At 40.8% G+C, this 11,524-nt stretch overlaps 1 protein-coding gene across 1 annotated transcript; it reads right to left on the reverse strand.

The window, feature by feature from the left end:
- Window positions 1-391: 391 nt before the first annotated feature.
- Window positions 392-11,105, reverse strand: pgm2 (phosphoglucomutase 2). The gene is made up of 13 exons (XM_042106179.1): window positions 10,872-11,105; window positions 7,320-7,487; window positions 6,713-6,904; window positions 5,861-5,944; window positions 5,440-5,633; window positions 5,143-5,332; window positions 4,865-4,962; window positions 4,411-4,600; window positions 3,959-4,052; window positions 3,458-3,587; window positions 2,769-2,958; window positions 2,343-2,476; window positions 392-2,052 (listed from the first exon to the last, which is right to left on the reverse strand). The coding sequence occupies exons 1-13, from the start codon at window positions 10,944-10,946 to the stop codon at window positions 1,950-1,952; spliced, it is 1,842 nt and encodes a 613-aa protein (XP_041962113.1). The 5' UTR covers window positions 10,947-11,105; the 3' UTR covers window positions 392-1,949.
- Window positions 11,106-11,524: the final 419 nt, after the last annotated feature.

Raw genomic sequence — 11,524 nt, forward strand, 5'->3', positions numbered from 1 at the left:
TGGGTAAGGAGCCACTCCGCCTGGCAGAATAAAAATAACTCGAGGCAATGGGAGAAGGCATTCAATAGATCACTGGGGTCTACAGATTGTCGGAAAATATCTCGAATGAGCTGGTAGGCTATAAGCCTACACACATCTAGTTGACCTTTCTATATCATGCTTTAATAGCACTAGTAAGAACCTATTTCTTTACAATAACTAATTTGATATCTCAGTTATAAGAATAATTCTAACCAACAGAGAAAGAAAAACAATAGTCACTTTTGTTAATAGTGTTTATTGGCCAAGGCTGCAGTGTGCAGTATGCAGAGTTAGTTAGCCTTAATGGGCTAAAATGGGCAAGTCTTAATGGGCTAAAAGTGGTTATTTTGTTTTTTGTAACCAGGTTTTGTTTTGTAACCTTGTTCGGATCAGTAGCCTACGTGTAGTTTTTGGGTTAGCAGTTCAGTTGCTTCAAGCAATGACATTAACTTAAATGGGGTTAAAGCATAGAGTGCAGTATGCTGGTCGGCCTGTTCTGTAGGCCCATTGATCTACAGTAGCACCTGTTGATTTCACACATTAATAAAATCGCCACTAGGTGGAGGTATTCTTCTAGTCCTTGAGGTCCTCAATGATTACAGTGAACCAACACCCTGTGCCAATATCACTTGACTAAAAGTTGTTTCACTATGCATCAATTGCATTACTGTGAGGATGAAAAGTAAAAAATGTTACACTGACATACACACAAAATGACAAGTTTACAGTTTAGATTGACTATATTACTGCTTGTTGTGCACGGTACAGTGTCCACCAGATGACTAGGCAATGCACATTTCTCGAATTTCTGGAAGATCAGTGTCCATCCTTAGGTGAACATGAACACACACTTGGGCTACTTTCTGGAATGGCCATTTCATGAGTTAAGACACCATGTTTTAGATTCTTGGGAGTATATGTATATATGGAATGAACTTGATATGAAACATGTCCATACACGCCTCTCATGAAATGTTTGCATATGTCTGGAATACATCAAGCCATACCAGGAATAATAATAATAATTTTTAAAAAAATCCATAAACAAAAACACATATCGATACACACCACAGAAAACTACTGGTGATAAAATAGCAATGACAATTGTGCCCAAGACAAAACACAAAACAAAAGCACACTTAAGTGTATCTATATCAATCATATATCAAGTCAGCAAGTAATGAAATCCTGAACAACCGTAATCTTGCTCTAGATCTACTGGCACATCAACCATGTTCATGCCCGAGAGATTGCTCATTATAAACATGTATAGTAGTTCAGAGCAGAGTCATATAGAACTGATCCCTTATGCAATAACAGTGTCAAGGTCAAAGGCTCTTTTGGTTGCTTTAAGACTTAAAACAGTAATTAGATAATTACTCACAGAAAATCCAGCATCATCACAAATTAGAAAAAACATAATTAATAATAAATAACATTGTCCAGAGGACAATATATTAAGTGAGCTCACTATACTCCAGTGGTTCCCAACCTGTGGAGCCGGGACATCAACCCTAAACAACCAAGTAGGGTACTGGTCAAAGCTGAACTACATCCAAATTCATTGGAAACTCACACTGATTGCTTCGTGGGGAATCACATTGCGTCTCCAAATAAATTACAGAATTATTTACTAGTCTCTTCAACAAACTATTGTGAAGCAATTCAGTATCAGCCCTCAAACTGCTTCCACCTTTGGATCTCTCCACACACTCATTATTCTCTTCTGGATTAAATCTGGATTATTATTATTGTGTAGAAATTAAACAATTATTTTCTAATTTTTGTTTAAGGGGGCTGCCATGACATGTCGGGGAACCACTGGTGTACTCTCAAAATGGGTAATTTTTAGTGGTATAAAAGTAGCAGAATGGCAGGGCAATGTTAACAACATTACAGTCCTTTGTGATTTGCTCTCTTTTTCATCCTCAGTCTGACCGTGGGATCAGGTTGTTCTTCGTGGGCTGGAAGAAGTTCTCTACAATGGCATCAACAAGCCTATCCAGCTCTGCCTTTAGCTGTTCCACATCACTGAAAAATAGAAAGAGAAAAAGTGAGAATTATTGCTATAATATGTTTTCAACATCTAAGGCAGAAACTGAAGACTTCAATAATTACATTATACTTGGACACATTTGAGACAACAGAAAAACATGGTAGTACTGTTTGGACTGTAGTATGCAATAAGCACATTGGTCATTCCGTGTCAAATCAGATAAGATTGTTGCTGCACTGTCTCTAGAACCTTGTGTATATCATGAATGGGCCCAAAACCAAATCTCCCCTGGCAAATCGCACCCCACACACCCACACCCACACACCTATTCCCTGGAGCAGCACACAGCTCAGTGTAGTATTTGATCTTCGGTTCAGTTCCACTGGTGCGCATGGTGGCTACCCCACCATTAGCAAATGTGAAGGTGACCATCTGACTGCTCTTACTGGTGGGCAGAACCTGACAGACAGAGAGGGATGACAAAACAATACATTTGATATGTTTAATAAAGGCATATGCTCTATCAGAGATTTGACCCTAAGATCAGGAGGGAAGTATGTAATGTAATCGTGGAGAAGGCAGGTGGATTTTTGTATTCATTGAAGATCTTAATATTTTACTTTTATTCTTTAAAGATAGCTAATGGATAAAGACAAGAAAGCATTGTAGGAAGGAACAAAAGAAGATCTAATAAAGATAAAACCTCCTCAAGGCAACTAACTGCACATTGGAGTGACAAATGAAAGCTCACAGCTGTGTTGCTGGGCTGGCTGCTGTCAAACCCTGTGGTCAGGTCTCGCACTGCAGTGACAGATATGCCCCCACATTCCTTAGGATACGTGTTGGGACCGCTGAAGTTCCTCAGCCGCTCAAAAAGCTGACTAATAGTCTTCTGATCATGGCAGATGAAGTAGGAGTTTTTGGTGATGTGATAACCGTACCTAAAAGGATTAACACACACACAAAAAATAAATAAAATGATTACTGAAATATTGAAAATGTGTTTGGAAAAATGTCTTGTCCTCAGAGTGCTGAAAAGTTTCTTTGTCAGCGGCAAAACAAAAAAAAGGCATGGCCACCTAGCCCATACCTCAAATGAACATCTTGTTCTGTACTGTATGGATGACCATGAAAATCAGAACTAGCCTGTTCTACTGTATATGTACGTATGGATGACCATGTAAAATCAGAACGTATGGAAGACCATGTAAAATCAGAACTAGTTTGTTCAATATGTACGTATGGATGACCATGTAAAATCAGAACTAGCTCGTTCAATATGTACGTATGGATGACCATGTAAAATCAGAACTAGCTTATTCTATATGTACATACTGTATGGATGACCATGTAAAATCAGAACTGAAGGGAGAAAATACATTTCAGATGTAGTGTGTCACGTCAATCATTATTAAACAAAAAGACAAGATAAATACTCACTCCTCATAGATAGCCTTGAGCTGTTGAGAGAGTGTGGTGTTCTGGGTTGCCAGGTAGGAGATGAACTCTCCTGCGATGGCTGCTGCACTCACGCCATCTTTATCGAGCACTGCAGGGCTGCACATGTAACCTGCCGATAACCATTTAATACAAACTTAAAACTGAAATATTTACAAACATGAAATAATATTTCACCATGAACAGTAAAGATTTTCCTGTAAATACTCTTGCAATTTGTTGCATAAGGACTTTAAAGATTGGGTACCCTTTTTCCAAGAAGAAGTTATGTTTGGTATTATATTTACCATCCCCCCTTCAAATCTAAGAGCCCAGAGAAATGGAATAACAAATAGAACCACAACCACGTAGTTAAATCTAATGTGTATTTAAAAGCAAATAGTCTACTATTGGTCTTACAAGCACCTAGTGAGAATGACAAGATGCTGCACAGTATATGTGGCCTGTCTTGTGTGGAGGTTCAGGTTATGTACAGTTTTGTACCTATGGCCTCTTCAAATGCAAAAAGCACCGTTTTCTCCTGCTCCAGCAGCTCCTTGGCTCTGTTCCCCATCCATTTAAATCCGGTGAGAGTCTCCTGAACAAGTGAATCAAAGAGGAAGAAAGTTAAAAGACCAACAGGGGGTAGAGCAATAATAGAGAAATTAAAACGATGTGGGATGCTGGGGAATGTTTCTTAAAAAGTACCACCACAAACATTATATTATGACAGCTAAAAATGACCATAAACCTACAAATCAGTGGTACATGCCAACAACAGAAACACACTAATATTTGTGTGATATTGACATGTAAATAAATGTATAATTCAAGTATATCCAGTTGGTCATCTGTTTTATCCTGTGTTTAAAGAAAGCAGCTCCTTCACATAAGCAATAAAGAAAATATGTTAGTACACAATTAGCTAGTAGACATCGGAACTTCTTACACTGTACCTCAAAATGGAAGCCTTCTTTAATGGCGATGGCTCTTAGAATCTTAGAGGAAACTGTGCTGGCCAGCATGTAGACGTCCTTCACAGTCTCTTTCAACTGGGCTGCTTTCTGTTGCTTCTTCCAGCACTGAAAAACCCACCAGCCCAAAAGAGCTCCCAGCTCATTTCCTGAAAACACTCTCCAATGGCCACTGACAAATTGAGAAAAGGACAAAGGGAAATAAAGATGTGCAGACATATTCATTGAAATGTGTATTGAAACCCTAAAAATCTGAAAGCCAAAAAAGGTTTTTAGTTGATGATTACATGATTACATACAATGATACATTACAAATATCAAAATCCCTGTTTGCTTTTCTGTACTCAGTTCAGCCTATACAGACAGACAGACACACGCACATGCGCACAAACACACACACACACACACACACACACACACGCAAAAACACACACACCTTGTCTGCTTCTCAGCCACAGCCAGGCGATCTGCATCAGGATCATTGGCCAGCACAACGGTGGCACCCTCCTTGTCAGCTAGAGCAAACGACAGAGTCTGCGCATGCACACAAACAAACAGTAAAACGGGTCATGATCAATTTACAGCAACTTGTTGGACCTTTAAAAGACGGATATGATCAAGTACCACACCGAGAGCAAGGGGTGTATATATATGTACTGCCATGAAGCCAGTGCAATATACAGCTCTCTATGGGGAGAGAACATTTCTACTCACTAAAACCCCTTCTCCTTCCTCTGGGTTGGGGTATTTAACAGTGGGGAACTCAGGGTCTGGGTCCTTTTGCTCCTGAACTGCAAATGGAGGTTGAAGGTCAAATGCCTTAAAGGCTGCCTGCACAAATGTGTGGCCAACACCATGCACCGAGGTGTGCACAATCTTCACCTCTGACTTTTGATTGATTTCTCTGTGTATGGGAAGAAAATGAGGTTTTATTCATAACAGAAAACAACTCTAATATTGATGAATCCGGTAGGGAAAAGACAGGTGATGGGGTTATCTTTTTGTGTTTACCTGTGAAAGCAGTGTTTCTGTATTGCACTGAAATACTCGCTGTGGATGTCCTGGTAAGGATCTTTTAGTAACGGGTTCTTCATGGCTTCTTCTGTGTTCCAGGACTTGGACCATGGCTCCAAGCTCTTTTCTATTGCAGTGGAGATTCCCTTATCATGGGGTGGGATGATCTGGGCACCATTATTCCAGTACACCTAACACAGAGAAATAGCTCAATGTAGTATCAGACTGATCTGAATTCAATTTATTTGACAATAATCTGTCACATTTCTCCATCCCTCTGTTTATGTGCATAAACAGGCACACAATTCCTGAATTTCCCCTTGGGGGTCAATAAAGTATCTATCTATCTATCTATCTATCTATCTATCTATCTATCTATCAATTCTAAATGTAATCAAAATATAAAAATATTGAGCACCTTGTAGCCATTATCCTGCTTGGGGTTGTGGGAGGCTGTCACCATGATGCCAGCACAAAGACCGAGATGAGACACAGTGAATGGCTGAAAGAAAACAAATAACAACCTCTAAAGCACAGAAGAGGAAATGTGCTGGTCAGGAGGTACTGGGAGCCTGGCTGGAGGGCTATGGATTAATAATTCCACCACCATGCTATAGCCAGTGGACAGCACTTGACTGAAGCCAATTCAATCATGGAGCACTGCAAAGTTTGTAAATGTTGTCATGCTTTAGTGTTTGTAACTACATCAAGCCTCTTGAAGGACTGCCTATAGATGACTCAAAAAGGCTACTTATCACACATGTGATCCAGTTTATTCTATAGCAACTCTGTCAGGTTAAGATCATATGACTAGGAAGGAAGGCAATTCCACTAGAAACACTTTACCTTAACATTTACTTTACTTAACATTTCACAATCTTCAGATACAATTTGCAAAGCTACTGTAAAGTGCTGTTCGATACATGCTGCTCCAAAACAGGTCCGGAACATCAAACTGCCCCTCCCCACCTCACAGTTAAAAGTGAGAAAGTGATTTAGAATTTTGCGTCTAACGTTATTGCTAGAAACTTTTTTAACATTAACTTGTACGCATTCTTTAAAACTATCACAGACTAAAATGTTTTTAAGAAAAGTGACTCGACCCTAGATTTTCCCAAGATGCATTAGCAGGATCAAAGTCTTGTCTGTCAAGAGCTTTTGCTATACTGAAATCACACATGGATCTGTTGGCTCAAAATTACAGCCATGATAAAAAAAAAACCTCTGTTAAAAACTCTAGAGCAATTCTACAGTACAAAAAAATACATACCACAAAAGGTGTGGGTGTTATGTCAGAAAATAGGTAAACGGGCACTCCTCTGTTGATGAAAACCGTAGCAGCGAGAGTGGCAAACCTCTTGCTACTGCCACCACTTGGGGGATGAGCGCGGGCATCGAACCCTATTACTACCCCTTTCTCCTTCAGGTCTGGAAGACTTCCCTCCAGATAGCTGCAGAACCCCTAAGAAAAGCACAGGACATGAGCAACAGTCTAGCAGTTTCTACAGAGGTACTTTGTGTATATTGTAACATGCATAAGTAGGAATGCATGCAAAAATAGGAACTGTAAAAAGGTTGCTAGCTTCCTAAGGCACAGTTTCTTCACATTTTCCCCGTTTTTGGGGGATATACTGTGAGGTAAGGAGGATTAAATTTAAACAAACTTTGGCCCCTTTCACATATGAAATCCGTAACAATGACCTACAGTACCCATATCTCCCAGTAGGATCATGCACATAGCTTTAAATTAGCAAAATGATTTTGCCTAGTAATTCAATTATCTTTGATTCACACTAAACTAACTTAGCATACTAATGCTAATGTAATATAATAAATAACCTGTTTGGTGCAAATGATGGTGACATCAAATCAATCACCTGAGTGGTTTGGATGATGGTGAGGTCGTTCATGCGGGAGACACCAGGTCCCATGGGGGCCCTCAGGCCAGCCGTGCCGAATTCCATCCGGGCCCCAAAGCAAGTCTGAAGCTCTGAAACAGCCCCCTCTTTTAGCAAGCCCCTGACGGCAGCAATGGTCTTTGGATTCTGATTCAATAAGAAGCAAGTTGACAAAAAATATATATATCTTTTAGAAGAAAAATCAGACATTAGTCATTGGGGTGAATCTAGCATGTAAGGAAATCAGCATTTTGCTAATAAATGTGCTAAAGGTACACGGTTGTCTCTGCTGAGTGTGGTGTGATGAATGTCATGTTTCGTATTGGTTTGGGTTATGGATGTAGGCGGGCCTAAAAACCTATGAGAAATTAAGGAATGACAAATCCAGAAAACAATGGAAAATTCTTCTCATTCACTCTCATCATCTTTCTGCCAGCCCCCAAAGTTTTTCTTGTGACAGAAAAATATGGCTCATTGTAGTGCAATGTAACTGAAGGCATGTGAGGTCTCTTTAGCCTCCTCACCTCCATCCACACACAGACCTCAATTTACCACTGACAGAGCATTGAGTGTGTGGAACCCACCTAACCTCATCACAGCCAAAGGGGGAAAATCATCTTATTTGCTTTCCAATTTTAGTTAATCAGCAACCTCCTACTTCCCTTTAGGCTCTGAGAATGTCTTTCATGTGTCCAAGAGGATCAGATGCCAACACAGCACGTTACTTCAATTAAGACATTGTAACATGCTCATGTGGTAGTAATACCAGCTAGACTTCAGCTTTTCCATGCTTTACTATCAGACATGCCGAACGTACAGGACGCTGAATAGGCTATTATTAACGTATTTTTTTCTTTTTATATGCTGGCAACCTGTATATGCTGCCAACATTCTGACTAGCATTAAGCCTAATAAGGCCAAATTACGTTTCCATATCGGGGGTCATCAAAAGCCATGTACCCTTATATCCAACCCCACAGTCATGCCACTTCAGCAGACTTTGTCGGCTATTACACAACGCATAGTGCAGAATCTGGTGAAATAACGTTAACTCAGACGTACAACATCGGACCGACCGAGTTGCTTGCAAATAAGGTGTAACTTAGTGAACTCCTTAACCTAGTAATAACAGTATCTCCTTAACGTTACTATAGTTTAACAGTTAGCGTTACCTGCTTCGCTCTCAAGTCAAGCAGATAAATTTTGACTTAAGCCTAAAGTATGGTCCCGCGTCTGCGTCCCGCGCACGCGGCACTGGTGAGCGCGTGACGAGAATTGCGTCATTTTTACAGCATGTGTCGCGTCTTTGAGTCGACCGAAATTTAAGACCGCGCGTCAAAGTGACGCGTAGACTGCGCATGTGTGAAACGGAACTGCTGTAAACACTCCCCTCCAGTAGGTGGACCACATAGAAGAGCAACACTTAAACGTAGAAACAAACCTAGACAGAAGAAGACTTGTTTGGTTACCATAACGACGATGGAACAGAGCGCCTGTCCTCAGCTTGCCTGGCTTTGAGTTACGTGAGACACCACGACATGGAGTCAACTTCGACCGATGTAAAGCCACAATCCACAGATACATTCTTTAACATTATATTTAACGGTCACTTTACCATCTATGGTGTAGAACCCAAAGTATTTCAAGACACCACATTTTAGATGAGTTGGGGACGTAATTATCTGTCTGCTGGCCGTTCTGTGCGTTACCTTTGATTGTCGAAACAGGGTGGCTGCATGGGCTCATTGTGGCTACTGGCTATTATATTGGCTTGATTTGGTCATGAGCCCTGGATCATATAGCACTGAATGAGATGGTAAACAATAAAATAAAACTAATCATAGACAGTGACAGCCTTTACTCCATGCATGGAGAGCTGACATGACTTCGGATTAAATGCATCTTTTAAAAATGAGCGTATGCTGAAATCAAATCGCAAAACCCAGAGCCAATTAAAGGTATCTATCTACAACGCTCAGGCGAAACCCATGTAACACTTGCTGATCGAGATGCATTCTCGCCTGTTCCTTATATAATGCGTTATCAATAGTGATTATAATAATAAAGGGAATGTAGCCTACCTCTCCCAGGTGCAATCATTATCACCTAGCCTACTCCTGAACAATGCTGAACTCAAATCTCGAAACTCGCCTGTCAACACCGGGAAATGCGCTACACAGCACTAAAAACCGAATAGTTTATTTATAGTTCGACTACGGATATTTCACGTCATGTTTGAATAAAAGTGACAGCCCTACTCCCTGCATAGAGAGCTGACATGACTTCGGATTAAATGCATCTTTTAAAAATGAGCGTATGCTGAAATCAAATCGCAAAACCCAGAGCCAATTAAAGGTATCTATCTACAACGCTCAGGCGAAACCCATGTAACACTTGCTGATCGAGATGCATTCTCGCCTGTTCCTTATATAATGCATTATCAATAGTGATTATAATAATAAAGGGAATGTAGCCTACCTCTCCCAGGTGCAATCATTATCTCCTAGCCTACTCCTGAACAATGCTGAACTCAATCTCGAAACTCGCCTGTCAACACCGGATAATGTTATCATAATAATAATTGAAGGAATAACCTAGGCTACCGCTCGCTCTAAATACACCCATTATCACAGTGAGACATACATTATGAACACAAATAGTTACTTCAAAACTTTTATTGACACGTCATATTTACAGGTTTTTGGTTCATACTTTTTGGTATGAGGCAGGTGTGAAGACTCAATACAAATTTAATTGAGGACATCTGTACGCACAACTCTTTCTTACCATGACACTGCTGCATGTGTTCAGAAAAATGTCTTTACTTTGTATCGCACCAATATTGCTGCCCTCGCAGCACCGAGTCACTAAGCTACAGGCTAAGTAGCCTAATAAGCAAGTAGGCTAAGCTAGTCTCTCAGCTATACCAACAGGTGTGCTGTGTGTGTTCTGGTGGATGATAAATGGAGCGATGCGATGGGCCAGCTTATCAAACTTCCCAGCAGACAGGCGAACGTACTCGTGGTGCTTTTTCCTTCATCAGCTCTTCCTTCGTTTAGTGCTCGCACATCCCAAGTTCTTCTTTTCTTCAGGCGTTTCAGGCTTTTTTGCTGGTTGTGTCCTACTTTCAGGCTCGACGTACCGCCCCCAGTTGGTGGGGCAGAGTATCACAGTTAATCCGTAGTGCGCAGGCGCTAACCGTAACAATTTAACGCGCATTCAGGACAGCAGAAATTGGAGTATGCTTCACGTCCACGGCAAAAATGACGCACGTCTTGGACACGCGCAAATGTGACGCAGGACCATGCCAGAGCCTTTACGTTAACCTTAACACAGAGTTGTCTCTTTGCTAGCTTGTTGCAGGTAAACAAATAACCGCTAATACACATTATGTGTTGTTGCACCTTATCATCAGCTGGGTAGAAGTTACCAAGCATCACCGAGCTAACGTTAACATGTTAGTTTTCTTTTTTTAATTAACGTTATCAGACCTAGCAGCAATAGCATAAACTCTACCATGCCATATCCTACCTTGTCAAATTGCAGCCATTGTTTGACAGCATCGTCCAGGCTAATGTTCCCCGTGGTTGGCAGATCGTTCTCCATATCGTTTACTTTCTTTACAAATAATGTTTGGTACTGATTGGCGCACTGGTATTCAGTGAAGACGTACAAGAAATGCCGTACACACACCTTGTGCGTGTAACGCTATAGTTCATTCACCGGTAGGTCCCGTCACTGACACTGACTCACTAGACCCTCCCTATTCACTCAGTCACGGAGTGCACTCTGATCACGCTCGCGGAAGAGGGAGGGCACTCGCTTCTGGTCATTGACAGTGCTTCTGGCCTATTACAGCTAGGCACAGCAGCAGCATTATGTCAGCTGACTACCAGAATACAGAATGACTAGGTTATCCCATCATTGATTTTCCCCCTTCCCTACTGGCAAGGGTATATTCCAGGTCTGACAACGACAGAATTTATCAGGCTCAAATTGTGGGATGTGGATCAGGTAGAATGAAGAATTATACACGGGCCAACACAGAGTCCCGACTTTAACCTCACTGAAATTCATTGGGATGTAATGCATACGATTTTACTGAGTGCTTTGACTATCATCAATACGAGATCTTGGCAAAAAAAAAAAAAAAAAAAAAAAAAATCCTATTCTGGATGAAAATG

This window comes from Alosa sapidissima, chromosome 1, assembly GCF_018492685.1.
Source record: "Alosa sapidissima isolate fAloSap1 chromosome 1, fAloSap1.pri, whole genome shotgun sequence".
In the NCBI taxonomy this organism is placed as follows: Eukaryota; Metazoa; Chordata; class Actinopteri; order Clupeiformes; family Clupeidae; genus Alosa; species Alosa sapidissima.